Source organism: Panulirus ornatus, chromosome 13, assembly GCF_036320965.1.
Source record: "Panulirus ornatus isolate Po-2019 chromosome 13, ASM3632096v1, whole genome shotgun sequence".
NCBI classification, from domain to species: Eukaryota; Metazoa; Arthropoda; class Malacostraca; order Decapoda; family Palinuridae; genus Panulirus; species Panulirus ornatus.
In genome coordinates, this window is record NC_092236.1 from 4,018,087 (window position 1) to 4,040,236 (window position 22,150).

General features: G+C 37.6%; 2 protein-coding genes across 13 annotated transcripts in view; both read left to right on the forward strand.

The window, feature by feature from the left end:
* Positions 1 to 11,590, forward strand: part of LOC139752675 (uncharacterized) — a 59,342-nt gene extending 47,752 nt beyond the window's left edge. For both annotated transcript variants that reach the window (XM_071668448.1, XM_071668449.1), the window contains exon 9: positions 201 to 11,590. In XM_071668448.1, coding sequence (XP_071524549.1) covers positions 201 to 284 — 84 coding nt within the window. In that variant the 3' untranslated portion in view covers positions 285 to 11,590. The remainder of the gene's footprint in view (positions 1 to 200) is intronic.
* A 1,277-nt stretch (positions 11,591 to 12,867) lies between these two features.
* Positions 12,868 to 22,150, forward strand: part of LOC139752678 (uncharacterized) — a 49,411-nt gene continuing 40,128 nt past the window's right edge. For 2 of the 11 annotated variants that reach the window (XM_071668466.1, XM_071668461.1), the window contains exon 1: positions 12,868 to 13,201. Coding sequence is in view for 1 of the 11 variants with exons in the window: in XM_071668456.1 (XP_071524557.1) it covers positions 21,500 to 21,503 (4 nt within the window). In the remaining 10 variants the exon portion in view is untranslated. Of the gene's footprint in view, positions 13,202 to 19,931; positions 20,116 to 20,202; positions 20,462 to 21,039; positions 21,258 to 21,484; positions 21,504 to 21,597; positions 22,127 to 22,150 lie in introns of those variants that run through there. The other 9 variants (XM_071668460.1, XM_071668458.1, XM_071668457.1 and 6 more) reach the window with 9 other exon arrangements.

The following is a 22,150-nucleotide window of genomic DNA, read 5'->3' on the forward strand; positions in this document are numbered from 1 at the left end:
ATAACTTGCCTTTTAAAAAGTTATTCAACTGCCATCATCACTTTTGTTCATTCAATTTTTATGTTCTGATGCCACTGTAGCATAGGGGCTGATATCATGTCTTTTACAGAATGTCTCAGTGTTCTTTGTAACCATGATTTCTTGTAAATTTCCTATAATTAAAATTACCATTAAGCTTTTAACTTTATTCCACCTAACAGGTCCGACAGTCCTTAGAAGCCTTAGTGGTGCTGTTCAACAAAGAGCCTCCAATGAACACAGCCCGGATACCAGACAATACATAACAGCAATTACGCTAGGGCTGTGATAAATCCATCTTGCCGACACCTGATATTCGGAATGCAGCATCAAGCTTCTGTTAGAAGGACATCTCAGATGGGACTGACCAGTCCTACACAAGTCAAGAGAGAAATTCATGATAACTTGATCAAGTTTAGAGTGGAGGAGTTATCATTTCTAACCAAAAAGTCTTATTAAGTCCAGTCTTCACTTAGAGGGAAGAAACTTCTCAATATAACTTGAGAAAAAGGAAGAGAAGATGATAGATCATTTCAGAATAAGCAGAATACTGAAATTCATAACCCAACGTAAGAGATGTTTGTTGATAATGTAGCACATACTTAATACATGGGAAGCAGGAAATCCATCACTGTCAGTGTGGATTTTTTTCTTTTCTTTTCTCAGTTGGACTTTCACATATTAAGCCCTCTTCTGAAATAAGTCAGAACTGTTGTTTTATCAGATGAAAGTGAAATATAGCATCTGCATGGAAGTGATATTCTTTTAATAGGGTGTGAAAATGTGTTTGAGGTTACATACAAGAGAGTAGCCATTAATATTGCAAAACTGTCTTACCTCTTGGTTCTTACTCCCATTAGATTTGCTTATATCAATATTATCATATCACAAGAGGTAAGGATAGTGTAGACAGGGGTACATTGGTACACTAAAACCAACTTGTCTGTAGCAAAAGGGGTTTTTGATAATATAACACCTTGCTGATGTACAGAAACAAGTGCCATCACTGTCTAGTCAAAGGGCTAAAGTTCCATTGGAAGATTCATGTTATTTTGAGCAACTCATGCTGGTAAGAAATACATGTGAAGTCATTTTCGTACACATATATAATTTTAATGTTTTTAATTGTGGAAATGGTACCCTCCTCTACAAAAATTCATGAAAAACTTGAAGCAACAAAATAAAAACTAAATCTAGTCATTTGCTGCTAGAATTATTAGCAAGAGCGTTGCTGATTCCCCAGCAATGTGAAAAGTTTGATTACTTATTAATGGATAAAAATTTCAGTTGCAGTTAGATATATAGCCTTGCAATAAACCCTTTAAGGGCCATTTTGTTGCACTTCTCTTTATCCAAAAATTCTGAAAGGGTTGTGATAATACACATCATTTTAACCATTCACCTGTAACTCGCTAGAATTAAGTTTACAAAAATCCTTCTATATCTGTGGGTGAATCCTCCAGTTATGCTCCTAGGTGGGAGACAAGCATGAAATCAAGTTCATCAGTAAATAAACTTTGCACATAATCCCTCCTGAACTGCACGTTGTGGACCAAAGATTTTATCTGTTATCATGGATGCTACTCTTATTTTATTTCCTAAGGGATGATGCCCCCAGATGTATTTTTATTTCCTGGTAAGGCTATTGTTATATGCCTCTTCTTGGCATCTCCCTCCTGGCCACCTTTGTAGTGCATTCTCTTGAGTATCTCTCAAACTTTGTCCACTTTTAGCTGTGATATTCAGCTCAAGGGTGAAGCGTTAGCCGTACTTAAGACATAAACAACCTGACGATTCATGCAGTTCTGACCAGTGAGATAAGTAATATATTAAGGGTCATTTCCCCAAGGAAACTGACAAGAAAGTAGATATCATTGTCCATCAGTCTATTGGTCAGCATTGTTATTGTTGTCACACGTTATGATGCTATTGAGGTTGATATTCAGATTCTTGGGTTGAATTTTTACGTGCATCTTGAGGGCAGATGAAAATATTTGCTGTTTTTTCTGTTGCCTAATCAGTATTCATAATAAAACATTCAATTAATTGTTTCTGAAGCTTTACTGATTTTTGAATTTTTAGATTGACTCATTTAGGTTTAAAGTTAGAAAAACTTTAAGATTCAGTTTGTGTCCAATTTCCTCAAAGCAAAACATCACCCCATGACAGCCAGTTAGATCACAAGTTTATCATCCCCTCAAGTGTGCATTGACCCTTAAGAAGTGTTAAATTCTGGTCAAGTTTTGTATGTCTCCAATAAAAGTACCAAACTTTATTATGTAAGAACTGACGCCATCATATATGAGTTGCCCCTTGAAAGTGATTCCAATTTAGATTTAGTATTCCTACTTCTACGTTGTTGTAATATGTACATAATATATATATATATATATATATAAAAGTATATATATTAAGATTATGAATGATTATTAAAGTATAATTTATATTTATTTGACGTAAAAATATTTATCATAAGTACTTCAAAGTAACTAAGAATCTAGAGTACTTTCTTATGTGTCTTTGTTTTTTATGTCTTTGATAGAATTTACTTTAACCTGAGGATAACAACTGTCATTTTGTTATCAACGGTAAAAACCTTTCATATCATGTTCTTTGACTGAAGATCTAGATTCATAGTTAGCTTTTAGGTGCAAATTAATTTGGCTATAAAGCCATTGCCTGAAAGGCAAATTGTTAGTCACTATGTCAACAAAGACATGTCTTGAAAAGCCTGAATTTCACCTCATACTCTCAGAAGTCATCATATAGTAGTGAAGATCAAGCTGGGGAACCTGCCATAAAGTTTTGTCATGAAGCAACTTGTCTGGGTTTTGCAGCAAATAGGTCTATGACAGTTGTGTATCATACAGATTGATTAGTAGGTGTTCAAGCAGATATTGTATATAGAACTATGAATCTAGATTTTATCCACAAAAATTGGCTGTGCTGCTCTATGACAAATTTCTGTTACTGCAGTATTGGTCCTGTATTGCTGCAGTATTAGAATTATATACCTTGCTAGTGAGGTATAGATATATACCACAGGGATATACCATGAAGTAAGAGCTGTGTGTATCATCTTCTAGATATGATATACAGTAATTGTAATGTATGGTAACCCAGACTTCATTTGTTATGAAGGCCTTCCTTGACAGCTGCTATTTTAAGCTGCCCTGGTAATTCATTCTACTTTGAAGATCTGTTTGTTGGCATACTCCTTCACACCAGTCATGATACTGTAATGGCTACCATTCCTGGTCTCTTAGTAGTTGTCATAAAAACATCATTAGTCAGATCAACCGATGGGCTTAGAAAGTCAGTATTGTTAGGCAGTAAACATACTTGTCATTGGGAGGTTCAAGGAATGAAGAATTGTCACTAGCAGTTTTACCAGGTCATATGACTGGCTTAGGATTCCCATTCATCGTACAAGTTGGTTGTTTATTAGTTACCCCCATGACTCCTATTGACTGTTGATAATTCACTCTCTCTTTAGAACATGAATGGTCTTATATGTGTTTGTGAGATATCGAAACACATTTGGATGTTGTGAGTAAATACAAGGAAGTTTCCAAATTTTCATGTTAGCACATGCAAGTATTTACATCATACACATGCTTATATATTGGTACATGGCCTAAATTACTTATAATCATCGTAGTCACAAATACAGTTTGACCAGGAAAATTTTTAATCAACAGAAATAGAAATATTACATGGAAAATAAGCTCCTTTGATATATATACCTGAGCTACTTAAGTACTAACAGTTCATTCTGTCATAAACCTTAATGAAATAAAAAAAAGATGCATTTGAATTTTCTTGAATACATGCTGTAAGTTGACATCCAACAAAGAATGCAATCCCTCCATCAGAATTTATCTCTGTCCAGTAAAATGATCTCTAATCAAGTCTTTATATATTTGGTGTAACTGTATGACAGCTGCTTACTCTAGTTCTCAGCAGAAGAAGAACCATCTTTTTGGGATCAACCCAGTACTTGTTATAAGAATCTATAATGAAACATGAATTATAGAATTTTTTTATTTAAACTGTTCCAAAGCCAACTACCTTATTTATATAGAACCATCTCTTGAGAAGCTCTTGGGTGATCAAAGGTGCTGCAATTCCTTTATACACTGTTTGCCCTGATCATGTGACCAAACCATCTGGACATGTGCCATTGTGATACTAAACTTTCCTAACACATTCTGGTGCTTCTTAATATTAGGCTTACACTGTAAATCTCTTGTAGCTTAAATTGGATTTTCTTTTTCTTTATTATATGCAGATAAAGTCAGATATTACCATACCCAGTAGAAAGTGATATATATATATATATATATATATATATATATATATATATATATATATATATATATATATATATATATATATATACTTCTTTACTGAGTAAAAAGATCTTGCTAAGTACATGTGACAAGTTTTGTTAACAATTGTAGATAAATTAGATACATGAGGCATGTATATTTTTTCTGTTCCCTTTGCAAGGTGACTAACAATCATACCATTGTTGTTAAGTATCGGTACACAAAAAATGTAGGTCTTGAACAATAATAAAACATTCTGTACCAAAGGCAGAGACCCATGAGCATTTGAGACAGCCTTTTCTCAACAGGGATTGATTTCTGTGTAATCTCATACAAAATGGGGAATTCATGAGAATCTCTCTCTCTCTCTCTCTCTCTCTCTCTCTCTCTCTCTCTCTCTCTCTCTCTCTCTCTCTCTCTCTCTCAATTACTGTAAAGTGTAAAAAGTTGGCTGATGCTCTCTTATGGGGACTTAACGACCAGTCAGTAACCTGCCTAGACATTATAATGTCACAGCTTAACTAATGTAATAGCATGTTTCACTCCACTGCTTGGTCATCCATTGATCACTGGCATCTGACTCAGTTCTTTTTACTGTCGTGAAACGAGAAATGCTACTTTGAAACGGAAAGCAGGGAGAAAAAGGAGATTAAATTCCAACTCTTGGGGGTCTGCCTTTGGTAGAGAAATCATTGTTCATTCCTCAAAACCTACATTTCTCACCAACAGACAGATCCCTATGAGTGTGCAGGAACATACCCACAAGTAAGATGGAGGGCTTAAAGAAAAATCTGAAAAACACAGAAAAGGCTTACCTTTAACCTTGAAACAGCACAGTTGTTCCTTAAGGACTCCACACAGAAAATAATAGGAATTTTTTTTTCAATTTGCAGAGAAAAAACAGAAAAGTAGCATACTTCCCTCTACATTGATGCGACATGGTTTTAAATAACTTGACTTGAGGCAGGAGCTTGTGTATGATGTGTATTTGTTTTGTTTTGCAAGGCATGAAATCACATATAATGTTTTCTTTAAACAACACTCTACACAAAACAATTAACAAATAATTATAGTATCTCATAAGATTACTGACTTGTTTTAGCATCAAAATACAAGCACTAACATTACAATAACTGTTTCTTCATTATAATTTTCTTTTATTGGTTGATATTTTGCTTACTGGGATGAGAATAGGAGCTTTACATAATATACATCTTTTATGATGTTTATAGATGACTAGGGAGTTTGATCATTTCTCCCAGATATGGCAGGAGAATGTTGGTGACATTTATGGATAATTGATAGAATCAGACAGTAGCTGGGTTTTCAGATGAGGGCAGGAACCATCAAATCGTCACTTAACAGTAATGACTGTAAACTATGCATTGTTGACTGACAACCTGGAAATATGACAGAAGTTTAGCTGAGATGTCTAAAAAGGGAATTCTGAGGTTACCCATGACCCATCCTGTTAGTCTTATCTAGTGAGAGATTACCTGAAACAAACCAGAGTAGAAGCCACCTCTGTATTATCATGTGTTTTTGAAATGAAATACAATAGAAACTGTTCAAGTAAAGAATTAAGATAAGATGAGGTAAAGCCTAAATTAAATCATCTCATTTGTAGATAGGCACTTAGATTTTGGATGGTTCAACCCAAAAGGATGATTTCTGAACTTAATATTTTAAAAATTTTGTCAGATCATTAACCCCTTTCGTTAATCCTTGGATCCCAGGGTTATTTTGGCAGTTAGTGAAAATGTGAAACCATACTGCCTGAAATGTTTCCAGAAAGTTAGATATCTAGAACCCTTGACAGCTCCCACTTGGGCTGCCACCACTTCCTAAGAAGAATCTCATCTATCTACTCAAAATAAGACCAGACATAATAATAATCAGTAACTTTTGATTATGGTTCTTGTGAAGCATCATTAGTATACTGTCAGTATTTCATCATGAAAGATCTAAGAGAAAATGTCTAAATATAGTGCAGTTTCAGTAAAGTATGATTCTCATCTTACAAAAAGTGTCTGAAAGATTTCCGAACTAGCAAGAAATGTCTGTGGTTAGACTGGTAAGCATCTTGAAGTATACTGACCAGCAATAATTCCCTAAATGTCACTGAGGCATTTAGGAGAGAAAACAAACAAGTTTTGAAAACCCAAAATCATATGTTGGGTCTGTCTCAGAGGGTTATATCTGTAAGAAACAGGGAATAAATTTTTAAGGACACGGGTACAGCTACTGTAGTCCTTTGCACCAAGGCTGTTGTAACTGCTTTTGGGGGACTTGTGACAGTGCACCTCAAGAACCAGGTAGTTAGAAAATTCTTACTACAGCACCTACTGTAATAAAAGGAAGAAAGTTAAAAGTCCAAGCATAACAATCCCTGGCTATTGTAGCAATCTCTACTGCCTAGGAGATGGCAGGAAAGTATTAACTTTGTTTCAGATAAGATCTACATGAGGCTTGTTCCTTAATGAAAGGATGCCATCAAAGGCAATTGCTCTCAGAAGTATCTTGAAAACATGGTCCTTGACTTTGACGGTTTTTCCATCATTGCACTCCAAACAGGAAAAGAGCTGGAAAAGCTCTCCTCAGGGTTACTAGGAAACAAATTCAAAACATCCTCTTGACGAGCAGAAGAAAATGGCTACAAACTTTAGACAGACATCCACTGTATGACCATTGTGTTTTCCATCATGAATTGGATCCCTTGCCTCAATTTGAATTTGTTCTCAAAGAGAAACAGCAAAGGATCCATCAGCTGTTTTTTTCAAAATCCCAATAAATGAACCCTTATCATCTTTGTTTGCTAGCTAGCTGACTAGGATAGCACAAAACTTATCTGTGGCCAGTCTACTTCCAGCTTTGATAATGAGAAACCAGCAAGCTTGCTGCTAGGTAGGTGATGGCATAAGCAACCCATAATGGGAGAGAGAATGATGGATTTTTCTTTCCACCGTAACTAATGAAAGACTTGCTCAAGACTGATTACTCTGTGAATGGGAGGTACAATCCAGTTCCATAGACTCCCAGCCCAAAGTCTTGCCAGTACCACCACCCCACTTGCCAACTGTCAGGTAGCTTCCAGAGGGTAAATAAGGAAACATGCTCAAACACCTCTAGCCTTTATTAAGACCCAATGTGATGGCTTAGAGAAGCAATTCTAGTGGTTGTTTGGAATATTTGCTGGGAAAGTTTCTTTTCCAGGGTTATGTATCAGTCTAGCAGAACAAGCCAAAGACCATCTGAATGCACTTTTATTTCCTGTTGGGAAAAAGGATCATAGAAAGGAGACCTCTCAGAGGCCATACAAAACCACAAATGGTGGTGTTTTTTAGACATATTACAAAAGCTTTTGGCCTGCACAGCTCTACTTGGGTAGGTGGATTGATATCCTGTTGATTCAGTACTCTCCAGAAAGTCTTAGAGTAGCAGCAATTTGGACAGACTCCTAATTGTTGCATTATAAGATATTCACAGTAGCATTCCACACGACAACTGGCAACCCTAACGCACAATAGCATTCCACATGACACAACTGGCAACTCTAACTTAATCCTGTCATCAGAATGCCAGGACCAAGAATCTCTAATCAGGGTGAACTAAGATCTCTCCTTCTGAAAAGCTACAACTGAGCTAACCTTTGAGCCAAGCAAAGTACTGAGAAAAAACCAATCAGGATTTGTGCGTCAATAAAAACATGACACAGGAAAACTTATGAAGGTGAGAATGTATTAATATGTAAAGAAGAGCTGATATCAACCGGATAAATCCTTTGCAAAATGTTGCCAGAAAAAGGCATTGATTTAAAATATGAAGGTGAGCTCTCAAAACCATATCAGTAGTCCAAGCAATTTTCTCAATATATTATGACATTGCATGCAAAGAAACAAATAAGACTTCATTGTTAACAATGATTAACAACGAAAGGTCTAAAGAACGTACAAATCTTGTGTGGGCATATCTATTTCAGGAATGAAACAATCATTTAGCAGATTTTATTACGGTTTTTGTCAGAATGTGAAACAACTCTATGAAGGCTGAGTCAGGAATGACCTGGAACTTTCCTGGATAAGGTCAAACTTGCCATCCAAACCCATGACAGAACTGGCTTGACTAAGCAAAAAGTTCAGATTTTAAAGTCCTAAAAGATTTTGGAGTTAAGTCTCTCCAAGCTCCCATACTGAGATGATGTGAAGTGGTTCTCCCATCAATGATGGGTCAAGTTAAGAAAATGGCAGATTAAAACTGCCTTTTCTACTGAAGTATTTTTGGTAACTGTAACAGCATCATGCCTAAAAATGATTACTAGAGTCCTCTTTAGGAAACCCATGCAAAAGCAACAGCCCCCTACTTAGCATGTTCTACCCATACTAGCCTCTTCAACCTTCTTCCTACCAATATTTCACAACAAAGATGGATATGGAATTCCTCAGAAATCTGCCAACAGTTTACAAGAAAAATAGATGTGGAATTCCTCAGAAATGTGAGGAACTGAAAAGCATAAACGGAAAAAAGGGATATAAACAAATTCCAGCTATTCCACTTGCCTTAGAAATGCCATAGCTTCCATCACTCCTCCTTAATTGCAGGTTTCTAGTAAAAGCTTGATAAGGGAAAGAAAGGTAAAGTGTACACCCAAAATTCTTGGCTATCCAACCAAGGAAAGCGTACAAACGAGAAACAGATTTTTTAATCCTATTAAAAAGCTTACCTTATTGCTTATTGACTCAAAATAGTTATCTTATATGCTGTAACAGCTAAAACTCTTCAGAATAGCGAGTGTAATCAAAACTGACCAAGCTTGTGCAGATTCTCCAGAAAGTCCATGATTGCCTGATACCTGATATGTCTCATACCTAGAAGAACAAGGGAGAACATATAATTGAAACCCTCCAAATTATACACTGATTTTTGGCCTACACAAAGAAACTTCTTTAATGAGAAAGTAAAATGGAAATAGAGAAAGTTTTCCTCTTCCTCAAAATATGATAATAAGATCTTTTGGAAGTTCTGAGAATAAATGTCATAATAGTTAAATATCCATGGGGACGGGAGAAAGAATACTGCTCATATGTTCCCCATGTGTCACAGAAGGTGACTAAGAGGGGCAGTAGTAAGTGGCAGGAAATCCTCCCTTCCTGTATTACTTTCCAGTAGAAGAAACAAAGCAAGGAGCTAAGTGAGAAATTTTCCCTCAAAGGCACTGTCGTGTGTTTGACATTACCTCGCTCACATGGGAAATGGCGAGCATGTATGGAATGAAAAAGTTAAATATCATGTTAGAAATCAGTTACTCTTTCCCTTTGGGAGAAAGACTGAGGCAAGGATGAAAGACAGCAAATCAGGCTACAGTGCTCTGTCTAAAATCTACCAGTGACTAGGTCATTCCTGCTCACAGTGAAAAGGAGACCCAAGAAACAATAGAGGAGGTTTGACAGGCTTCATTTAAGAGCCATTTCCTATTAAAGCAAGAAAACAGAAGAATCTTTCATTATTATCACTACCTTAGAAGTTTCATAAACCACTTCCATGACCTACAGATCTTATTCCGAGAAAACAAGGAAATTATTCTGACAAAAAAAAAAAATTGCTTCTGCAAAACCGTTTTTCTCATGGTTTGGAACTCCAAGATGCTAGATTTAAATAGCCCCCTTCTTGGCTGCATTTTCCCTCACATAATCAGGGATGGGAGTCTGTACCTAGCACCAACACTGCTATCACATCATTAAAGCTGTGAAAACATAGTGCTTGGGAAAGTTACTGAGCGTTCATTAAGTACCAGTGAACAAGTGACCTTATACACTTTACGATAGTCAGAGAGAAAGAATTTTTATGAATCTTCCACAATTTTGAGGGAGGATTAAATGGGAATCAACCACTTGCGAGCAAAGGCTTTCTCAGGTGCCCATAGAGCTTTGTCCAGTGGTGAGAAAATATAGTGGAGGTTGATGCCATTGAAGGATTAGAAAAGCCATCAGGTTACTGCCACTACATACCTCATAAGTGTTTATTCCTTTTCCAGAAGTAGTTTATCTTCCTGTAATTAATCAAGGAATCATAAAATAAAGTTTCATTAAATTTTTTGTCAGTAGTCATTTCATTGGTTGTTAACGATAGATTTTATGCATCATGATGTATTATACTTTTACTCTGCTTTTATATACAATCAAACTGGTGTACAGATTAACAGCATACAATAACCTTATGATTGAGTTACAATATCCTCTCACATGAAGTTTTATGAATTAACTTTCCTTTTCTTATTCTGTCTCTCTGTTTTTTTGGGAGTACCTTCATATTTCTGTCTGTATCAGTGCTGAATATCGGTATATATATACTCTGTTAAGAGATACTTTATTTATTGCCTCTTCTTATTTCTTCAAATAGACTTTCTAGATCTTATCGAATTGACTTCACTGAAACGGATTCCTAGGTAGTTCCTACCATGGTGTAAAACTTGTTTTAAAGCTAAGTAGGGTATAGCCCCATTAGTAGAATATCCCTAATATAAGGCAGTTGAATATCTGTAACATAAGCTCTTGGTTGTATTGAACTGCCAGTGTACTCAAGTTCAACCCAAAATGTGTTGTTCATATAAAAACACTCACAGATTCCATCCATATACATTACATAAAACAGGGCAAACTATTACACAAACAGTGGATCTTATAGCATAATGACTTAAGATCTTGACCTGCTTGCAGTCTTGCATATGTACAGCTTAGTGTATCTTTAATCACTACTACTAAAAGACCTTGTTTTTATGTAAATGACTATATGAGGCCACTTTGATTATATATATATATATATATATATATATATATATATATATATATATATATATATATATATATATATATACACTTGTTACTTTACATGTTCATAGCTTATTGCTATTCTGTTCTTTCGTCCATTGAATTTGCTCACAGATTCTTTTATAATGACGTATTTCACAGATGTTTTCATTCTTCAGTAATAAAGATGTGAAAAGCAATCATCCAAGATGATAATCAGATTGATAGGTATAATCTTTTAATGCTTTTACAAAAAAGTGCTAGATGCCTTTAAATTTGTGATGTAGTCATTACATGTCCAACAAGATCTGTTTTTATTTGTTAATAAGTTTCTCTTGCAGGAACTATTACTGCATCCCTTATGTCACCAATATCAAGATGAATTTGCCTCAAAATTGCATTGAGTAATATCTCTTAATAAAAATTTCCAGTGAAAAATATTTTTCTTTTCCAGATGCAAAAACACATGCAGTGATGAGACTACAAGTTGTAGCTACTCAGCCTTGCTTGTTTATGGAATACAAAAGTGTGAGACTTATGTTTTAGATACCTAGTAGTGGATAATGACAGGGAATGGTACCATTGAGGCTGATGAAAGCCAAGGAAAGATGATGGGGCTGAGGTCCTGGATGCATTGAGGAGTGTGTGGAGACTTTTAGGCTATTAAGGCAAAGATCTTGTAATGGTATAATATAATTATGATTGTATAATAGCACCGAAGGTGTTGCATGGATGTGAGGCATGTGCTAAAGATAGAAGAGTACAGAAAAGGGTGGATGTGTTGGAAATGAGTGCTTGAAGACAGTATTAGGTGTGAGGAGAGTTAATTGAATGAGTGGATTCTAAGAGAGAGATGTGGTAATTGGCAGAGTATGGATGAAATAGCCTGGACTTAGGAAAAGATGAGCAAAGAGGCTAACGATAATAGTATGTGTCGGAAATGAAGGAAACATGGAGAAGGGGCAGACAATAGAACATGAAGGAACAGAGGGAAAGATGCCGAGTGTTAGGGACCTGAGCATCAGGAGGGTGTGATGCATGCATATAATTGGGCAAATTGAAAGGCATCTTACTGTATATAAAGTAGTTAGGGAGAAATCACAGAAAGGTCTAATGGGTTTGGCTGTGGATTGGGGGCCCTGGTTTCGGTGCACAAAGCATAAGTTCAGGAGAGTGGATGTGAGCAAATGAACCCATTCTTCGTTTAAGTTCATGGCGCTAATTGCAACGCTGGAACTGCAAACACGCACGAAAAGATATACGTATAATGGATGGTGTTTTGACATGTATTCGTATGTTTCGAATTTGCGGTCAAGTACAAGTCAAAGGTGTACAACAAAAAATATGTACATGTGCAGTCAGACCAGAATCAAGTGCATCATTTAAATTTTTTCTCTATGGATAATTCCTGCATTTACAATAATTTTCTACACTAACATAGAATGAACCATCAAAAGATACCAAAAATTGTTACAATACTAGGTATTTGTATATCTATGCCTTAACTTTTATTATTATATACGGTAATCATGTTTGCTTCGTATGGTTGTGGACTCGCGGTTTCACTGCGGTATATAGTAACCAACTTCACCACCAGATGACAATGTTTGTTATTGTTTGTGAAAGCAATGTACCGGTCATTCTTTGTCAAATTTATATTTCGCAGACCTTCCCAACGGTATTGGGTTGTGCACCGGTATTCAGTGACTGTTAAGGTGTGGCAGCTTTAAGAATATATGGAAGAGTTTATGGATACTGACACTATTTCTGGATCTCAGTGTCTCAGATGGGTGTTTCAAGATGAAGTTCGATCCTGGTTCGTTCCGTCTCGTGTACTACATACACCATTGTTTATTACGATCACTTGTGTCATCTGCCATGCACGTTGAACGTCAGCTTCAGTAATTCTTTAAGAACGTTTCTGGTTCGTGTGTGGAAGTGTTACTTGTATCATTGTAATGATTTGAGTGTGAAGATTTAACGAGCTGAATCTGAACATTGTAGTCAACAAGGCTGACTGTGATGCGTCTTCTACAGCAGGTCTTCCAGGTAAGTCTGCACATTTCATGAATACAACAGGATGACTAGCATCTCTGAAGTCTGCACATTTCATGAATACAACAGGATGACTAGCATCTCTGCTGCGCCACACAAGGATTCAAAGTCATTGCGTTTCCGCTGAATTATCTCCCATTAGACGTCTGTGATTTTGAATGGTTCGCCAGAGTACGAAGTTGACTTGATGGTGCTAGTATCATGATGATAAGTAAGTGTTGAAACGATTTGGAGTAATACAGCCTAGCGCAAATAATGTGTTCAAAATGCGATCATATTTCAAAGCTACGGTTGGAGAAATACGGCTTTAAGTGGGTACACGACAAAAAATAGGTAAAAAGGTTTATGTCCTATCGGAAAAGAAGATATACAGTGCTTGATTGTTTGTCATATTTGTTTTATTACACACCGAAACTAACCTGACCTAGCCTGGCTTGCCGATTTTCGTGATATTGTAAAATCTCAAAAAGAGACCATTTGCAATCCTGAAAGGGAAATAAATCCTTGCACTCTTGATTGGTACATTGACATGCTGTACCACTAATTAACGTGATTAAACATATATATATATGGTTATTCACTATTTCTTATGATAATAATATCACTGTTAGTGCCACATAAGGTGGAATTCACCTGAGTATTCGTCAGATATTATAGACTAAGGGGAAAAGGCAAAGAACATAATCAAGGCAGGAGACTCTAATCAGGCAAGAAGACGGCATATCCCCTTTTTTACCATTATTTTTCGCATCTCGATAATAAGTGACCTATAGCAAGGAGAGGCCTGGAGGAGATCGAAAATATGGGATTATAGAATTATGAAATAATGTAAGATAATGAATACCACTGTAAACGACTTCCTATTCGGAGTGCCAAAGAAGAAATCTAGTGTCTATCCTTCGCGTTTAAAGAGATTTACAACTGTTTGGATATCTGTGGATGGATCCATCCGTCGTGGGTTCAATATGTAAACGGTATAGACATGATCGGATTTTTCAAATATAATAGAATTCATATATTACGTGAATATATTTCGACATCTGTTATGTATAATCTAACACCTTAGTTCATGGTATATTGTTCCTTGACATATAAATTTCAGGCTGGGTCATTTGTTCCATGGCAAATTTCTGGTCATGTGCATGGCTGAAAACATCCATCCACCAAGTATTTTGTTAAGATGAATTTGGTTTGTAATTCGATCCTATTAAGCCATAATTCCATCCCTGAAGGTCAGAATTCAGCATTTTGTTTTCTATCCCATAAACAATTTTCCAAAAAAAGGAACAGAAGGGGGCTAAGTGAGGATATTCCCTCTAAGGCTCTGTCCTATGTTCTTAATGCTACCTCGCTAGCGCGGGATATATATATATATATATATATATATATATATATATATATATATATATATATATATATATATATATATTGAATCAGGGCATGTGAAGCGTCTGGGGTAAACCATGGAAATGAGATGGCACAGTGCAGTGGGAGCATGTGTGGTGTTTGAATTATCGTAAACGCTTGAATGTGTTAATTTTTTTCTGATTGGTGGTTACAAATAACGTGGAAGACTTTATTGATACTGGCAGTCGGTACGCTTAAAGCCGAAATAATCAACCAACCTTTCCTTTTACCTGTAACATAAACTGATATAGTAGATCTTAAAAATATACTAGTGTTACACGGATGACAGCTTGAATTTTTCATTACAACGACGTTTATACACGGGCCTATCTCTGCCAGCAATGGTACCCCGAACACACACACCCAGCTTGCGCAAGTAATGGCACCTCGAACACACTCATCCAAGCTGTGCCAATAATGGTAACCCGAGCACGCCCGACCTGTTCTTTGCGCACCCGAGAACGGGCTGTGATTGACGAGCCCGCGCCAGGTGTAGCCTTGGCTAATTATCGCACACAAGCATGGCAACACACATTCACTTAAGTTTTCATATTCACATTTACACACCCAGCCTGTGACAGGAATGGCATACTTGGGAACTAGCTGTCATTGAGAAGAGCCCGGGCTAAGTTTGGACCTGACGTATGTGTACACACAGTACGGGGGCACAATCCCCCTGTGCCACAAGGGCGACACAATATGAACGTGCATGACAAATCATTTTATGTATTGACCACCGACCTGGCATGCATAAATACATGCCCAAATCAAAGGCCATATGGGGTTAAAGGAAAAGAAAATACTTGTATGGGAACGAGGTAGACGAATGGAACAAGATGCTTAGTGGTTATGGAAGCATACTAGGAAGGTTTCATTTGGTTAAATGAATACGTGATAATAATGGGTGGGCAGGCGTAAAGAGCTCTAGCAACTCATATGGGTAACAGTTTTTGCATGCTTTAATTTTTTTGTGTGATTATACATACGTCTTACAATCAGAATTGAATTAGGTGTTATTGCCCCTGTCTGCAGAAAGCAGTACATGTTGCTACATATTATGTTGCATGTTAACTGATTTAACAGATTAAATTCAGTCTGCGAAGGTGGCTATTTTCGCGTGCCTTAAAGCTGACGTGACGGGGCTCGACCCGGCCTCTCCACATCATGCAATGTTCATACCTTTCGCTCGGTTCATTGTGTTGGTTAAACGAGACTGCAGTAGAATACAGATCCTGGATCTGTCTTAATGTCTCATCCCTCATGATGCATTTCACCATAGATAATGGCATACAAACTTAACCGTGTCAATTAACATAGAAAGTATGCAGCAGAAACATACAAAGTTAACATCGCTTCTGTAAGCAGTCTATGCATACCGTTATTGATAGTGTGTTCGTTACATTACTTAATGTATTCCTGGTCTTACCAGCGAGTTAAATGATAAGTATATTAATGACGTTAAGGCATGAAAGAGTTCACAATTGATAATGAAAAAAAAATGATGCCAGGCTTTGGGCTCCAATTGATATCGATGCTTCGTCGTTTCCTCCTATGGCTTTGACGAATCACATAAGCTTTGTTGTTTGCGGATGTAGTAGATTCATATTTTTTTTTTTTTTTTTTTTGCTTTGCGTGTTCCTGAAGTCACGTATAGTCAGTGAATCAAGCTTCTTCTTCAAGGTGTTCCTTCTCAGATAAACACCAATGATGAAAATTATCGCAGTGGTCAGTTTTCCCCATTTCATGTCATCCCCTCGGCAGCACACGTCATGAGCATAAATTATGCGAATGAGCCCGCATGTGTCATGAGGCTGGCGCCAGAGACCGACAGCAGCGCATAAGTACGGTGGCGATGGAACCTGATAACGGAATTACCTCCCGGAATCATTACAATATTTTTTTTCTACGACTCTTTGTCTGTCCTGTCACATTAACAGTGTTTTTGTTATATCTTTTACATATGCCTAAATGTTTCTGATGAACATACGTTCCTTTGGTTAGGTCTTAAATCATGATAAAGGGAACGCATTCCCTTCCGTCCCTCGTAACCTCTCCTTCATACTTCCTGTGACCTCGCACTGCCTATCTCCCCCCGCCCCTCTCCCCTTCACATACCCCGACCTCCCCGTCGCTACCTGGGGCTGCGAGCCGCGAAGATCGACGCTTCTCGCCGGCGAGGTTTATGGCCCCCTGTTGCCACTGTCATGAGTGCCTTCCTTGCGCTCCCTCAGGTGATGTCATGAGATGACGTCACACCACTCATTAATGACCAGCCACGCGTTATACTTATAACATGCCGCGCGTCATCCCCCTCCCGCCCTCCACCGCTTACACTATGTTCATTTTGCACGGCTTGTACGTGTTCGTTGGCCGCCGCTCCGCAGAGGTCATCCCCCTCACACTTTTTCATTCACCATCGCTCAGCTCGTTCATCGGTACCCACACCTGGTAATCCTTCACTAGTGACCCGCACATGGTAATATTTCACCATCCACACATGGCAGTCCTTCACTGTCCGTAATTGACAGTGCCATCACTGCCCAAACTTGATAATCCTTCACTTCCCACAGTTGGTAATATTCCAGTGTCCACACATGATAATCCTTTATTACCCAATTGTAGTAAATCGACGTTGCCCACACGTAGTAATCAATCATTATCCTCTTGCAGAGTTATCATAGTTTAGAGCAGATCGACGTTGTTCGATGACATATCTGTTCATGACACATTGCCACGAGATATATTTCTGGCTAACGTTATGGGGTATGAATCTGGTCATGAGTATGTCGATACGTGGCAAAGGTACGTCAGTGGGCTTGGATATGCTCACTGTATGGCGGTAAGGAGTGAGTAGGGTAAGAGATGGAATTATGGAGAAATGTAAGAAATCTTGGATGGAGGTACAAGATCAGAAGTGAGGGTATGAATGGGTATGGTAAGGAATAGTACAAAAGGGAGTGGAAGTGAATCAATCCCCGGAAGTTGAAGTCGACAAAGAGAGGTGAATATGGGTATGAAAACGTAGCACCACTTTATGTGTGTCGGGCATTGGTAAGAAAGTGTGTAGAATGAATGAACTAGACTTATGGGAATTATTAGGAAGAGTAGGTGTTTAAGGGAGAGAGTAGGTGCCAGGAAGTGTTGTAGGATCGATGAAACGTCTTAACTCCAACCTAAGTGTTTCTCTGCTAATCGCCATCTTTTCGTTTCGAGCGGTGTAAAATTGAAGCGCTCCAAGCGTCACATGGAGGTATACACCCTCTACTCTCAGCTCTGCGATTGTTCTTCAGTTATTGATATTAATAGGTAGTTTTATATTATTTTCCCAATAGGTTTACAGTAGCTCCCCAAGGCCCCCTCTTATGTATTGCTGCTGCTACACCCCCTGACACGCAGCAGCGCGTCTAGCAATCTCCACCACCCCAAGAATTAATTTGTCAGGTTATGTTTTCATTTATTATTGTCATTGCCTCCCCAGAATTGTTTTATCAGCTCAAACTCAGTTTAGACCAACACTCTGTTAGTTATGATGTACACTTTGGTCTGCTAGATGGTGTTGATGTAAAGTGTCCAAAGCATTTGGCAAGTAGTCTTTTATTGTTTGTGTGTTTACGTGTCAGGTCGCCACCTATAAGACGCAGCTGTCAGAATCATGGACAGAATGATCAGCAGTAAATGTATGTTCGTTGCTTATTAAGGAATATGTATTGAAAAGATGATTGTTTTTCCTTCGAGCACTGTCCCCCCCTTCCCCCCTTTCACGACCAGGCACCACAGACCTTTCCAGTGTTTCCTCCGACCGCTTCACATTCCCTGATTCAGCCCAGTCACCACTTCGTCCCCTGTATACCATCGCTCCAATTCGCTCAATCCTGTGTGCGTGCCTCACACCCTCCTGCATGTAATTGTGTGAATGAGGGCGATGGGTATCCCACTTAATGGATCACTTTAGAGCTAGGTGAATTAATTTAGAAACGCATGTGTTGTTGAGGAAGGCACATATTCGCTAACGTGCAACACATATGAAAATTATTATTAATTGTGTAATCATATAACTGCACATCCTCTTTGTGATGGGAGTTCCGGGGGTGCATTAACCCCCAGGGACCCATACATAAACAAGTAGAGAATGGACTTTGAGGCTAAAAGTTTTTTTTACAATATTATACTCCCGTCAACTGAGTGATAAAAGTCTCGCTAAAGTACAGCCTCCCACAGACGAAGTCGGACAACACCACTTATATAAATGGAAACTAGATTGTAAGATTTATGCGTAGTTTAAGCGGAAAGCATATGATGCGTTTGGTATACATGCAGAATGTGTTATGGTTTCAGATTGTTGGTGAAGCCGGTAGATTATTGTAGTAAAACCATGGAGTGGATGTGAATCACGGGGTATTGATTATATGTGGTGTGTACTTTGACGTTTACGTGCATGGACATTATGGTAATTTGATTACATCGTCCTCTCTCTCTCTCTCTCTCTCTCTCTCTCTCTCTCTCTCTCTCTCTCTATATATATATATATATATATATATATATATATATATATATACATATATATATATATATATATATATACATACATATCAACAAAGGAGCAGACAACCAGATCATATATTTTTTTTATTCAATAATCTCTTTGGTATGTTAGATACTTTGTAGATTCTTAAGGCTTCGTTCATTATGATTCTTATATTCGATGGAGGATGGCCTTCCCTACTAAGCTTTAGTAATTAAAAGATGTTATGAATTGATCTTTCTGACAGCGTGAGCAACGAAGATGCTTTACGATGTCTTGACTATGTAGCAGCGTTAACCATTAAGTCCAACAACGTATATATTTGTTGTTCCCACTGCAGCGGTAAAGATGTTTATGCGGTGCTTTAGGTACACAAATTAGTAATGTTCTGTGCATTTTAATGACAAAGATAGGTATTTGCTGCGTAGTTTGAGAAAGGATGCTGTCAGCTTAACCTGATTTACGCACCTCTTGGCCAGATCAAAATAATCAAGGTCCATGAATGTACTGCGTACGCTGCTATGACACAGGTAGTTGGTTAATCTTACTCTTGGTATATTATGTTTTTTACATTGAGTCAAGAAGTGGTGCTAAAGGTATACGTATTTGAAAACAGGTTTTGTTAATGAAACCTTTGATTTCTCACGTTTGCCTGTACTTAAGTGTCCGCCACTATCGATGAGTCAGTTAGTAGGACACTTAATGTTGAAAAGTATTTTAGATTGAGAAAATAAAACGTTTTTAGACTATTGAAGAGAAAGTATAATACGTTTAAAACGTTTTGGACTTTAGAGAAACGTCGCGACTGTTATTATAAACAAAGACTGTATTTTGTGGCGACGTATGGCATCAACTTGCATGATTTGGCAAGCCTCCCGCGCTATACTATACCGAGACGGACCACAACAGCACAGTGTGATCTTGTTACAGTGAACAAATGTGATTATTCATGGTTGTTGCTGCTTAGAAAAGTTATTAGGTGTGGATTAATTGTTTGACATAACATATACAAGTTGCAGACGTAATATTTGATTATATTCGATCGTTTGCAAAACATGTTGCACTTGTGAGGAACGTTTTATTGCTGAAATAAGAAACTGACAGTTCTGGGATTATTGTTTTACCAAACGATGCTCGAAAACTAGTAGTTACTCAGTTCTCATTTCTTGATATTTGTTGACATGAGCTATACACAACCCCAGGGTGTGAAGATAAGATATACACACAGCACTTCAGAGGAACGGAATATTATTTTGTCGGCAGCTTGAGAGGAACTGAAGAAAAATTGTACCACTTAATTTACTCGACTTTGGATACTATATAAAGTTTGTAGTCTCAACTAAGTTCGTGGATGTGTTAATGGTTTTTTTATGAGATTGTTTCACCTGTAATACTTTTGTATAATGACATTTAATTCTCCCAAGATGTTGATGTTTCAGCATTTTATACTCGAGATGGACGTCATTCACAGGATGATGGGGTGCCGGTATTACTTATGTATATGACTTGGGGTGGATGAGATGAGGTGCATGGAAACCAACTGATCAACATTTTTCTTGAGTGATCGGTATGTGTTTGTTTTTGAACAAACACGCTTTAAAAAAAATGACAAAATTTTGAATACATAGTATTGAATTTTTTCATCGGACAATTCAAGTAAAGTTGCCGAAAGTGCTGCTGGCTCATGGTATACAGTAATGACTGTCTAGAACATGATAGACATTGGGATCTGGATCTTATCTCTACCAGGGTGACTAAGGATACGGAAGCTTACAGTACTAAAGGGACTTTAGGTTTCTTTGGTAGGGATTTCCCTCTTAAACGTTTAAGTTAAGAATACTAACCCAAAAAAATCTAACACGACGTTACCGAACCTAACACATTCTTTATGGTGATGTTTGTTAGAAGACCTTCAGTTCTCAAAGAATCCTCCGATTCCATTTTTTTTTTTTCCATATTTGATGATTAGGTCGTTGCCTATCCGTAGCTTCCCAGCGAAGATATCGTACGATATAGTCAGGTTTAACTGTGGGATGACGATCTCCCCATCAGTCGCAATAATCAAGTGTCCCTATAACGTAAATTTTCAGATGGTAACCGATTAGGGAAACTCTCAAACAGGTGAATACCCCAGCGATAATGGTTTTTCTATCCATTGAATTTGCTTTCTTTTTGTGTTAGATTTGAAAATTGATGGCCTGCGTTGGCTTAGTAATTGAGTTGTTAAATGAAATACTTTTAAGAAAACCGTTCTGTCATATTTCAGCTTATATAACCAGTAATTTGTAGTGAGGAGGGGTATGAAAGGAAAATTGTGAGTTGAAAAAAGAAAATGTATGTGATTCAAACGTTTGTGTATAACGATGAGTAAGGATTATTGTCATATGATAGAGTACTTAATACCTTAGAGAAAACTAATGCCTTGAATGCCATCTTTAGTACACGCTATTTCCATTTAACATCCTCACAACATAACCACTAAACTGCATGTTCACTCCAATATCGACACCACTTGCTTTTGACCTAAACTCAATCGGTCAGGTCATATGCCATATGTGCTTCACCCTTATCTTCACATCATTACAACCTTAACACCATTTGCCTTTTACTTGAATCACTTCGGTCATGACAAAGGCCATTCTCACCCTCATATTGGTAACATGTTCAGCACCCCAGTTCTTTAATCTGACTTTTACAGGCCTTTGACTTGATTCAAGGGTAATGACAATGGCCAGCTTCACTATATCCACGAATGTTTCATTTCAGGTCAACCCCCATCACTACACCACTTCACTATCCCTACGACTCTATTTTCCTTTGACCAGAACCTTACGGGTCGGGTCAAAGGCTATCTCCACCATGCCCTTATCTTCACTACACCCTCAACACCATTCTTACTTTGGTTTGACCTTAGTGAACCTTGTGGGTTAAAATAAATGCCGTCTTCACTCTGTTCTTCACTGCACCCATAACTTCACTGTGCTCTGAAGGTCAGGTCAGAGGCAATTTTCTCT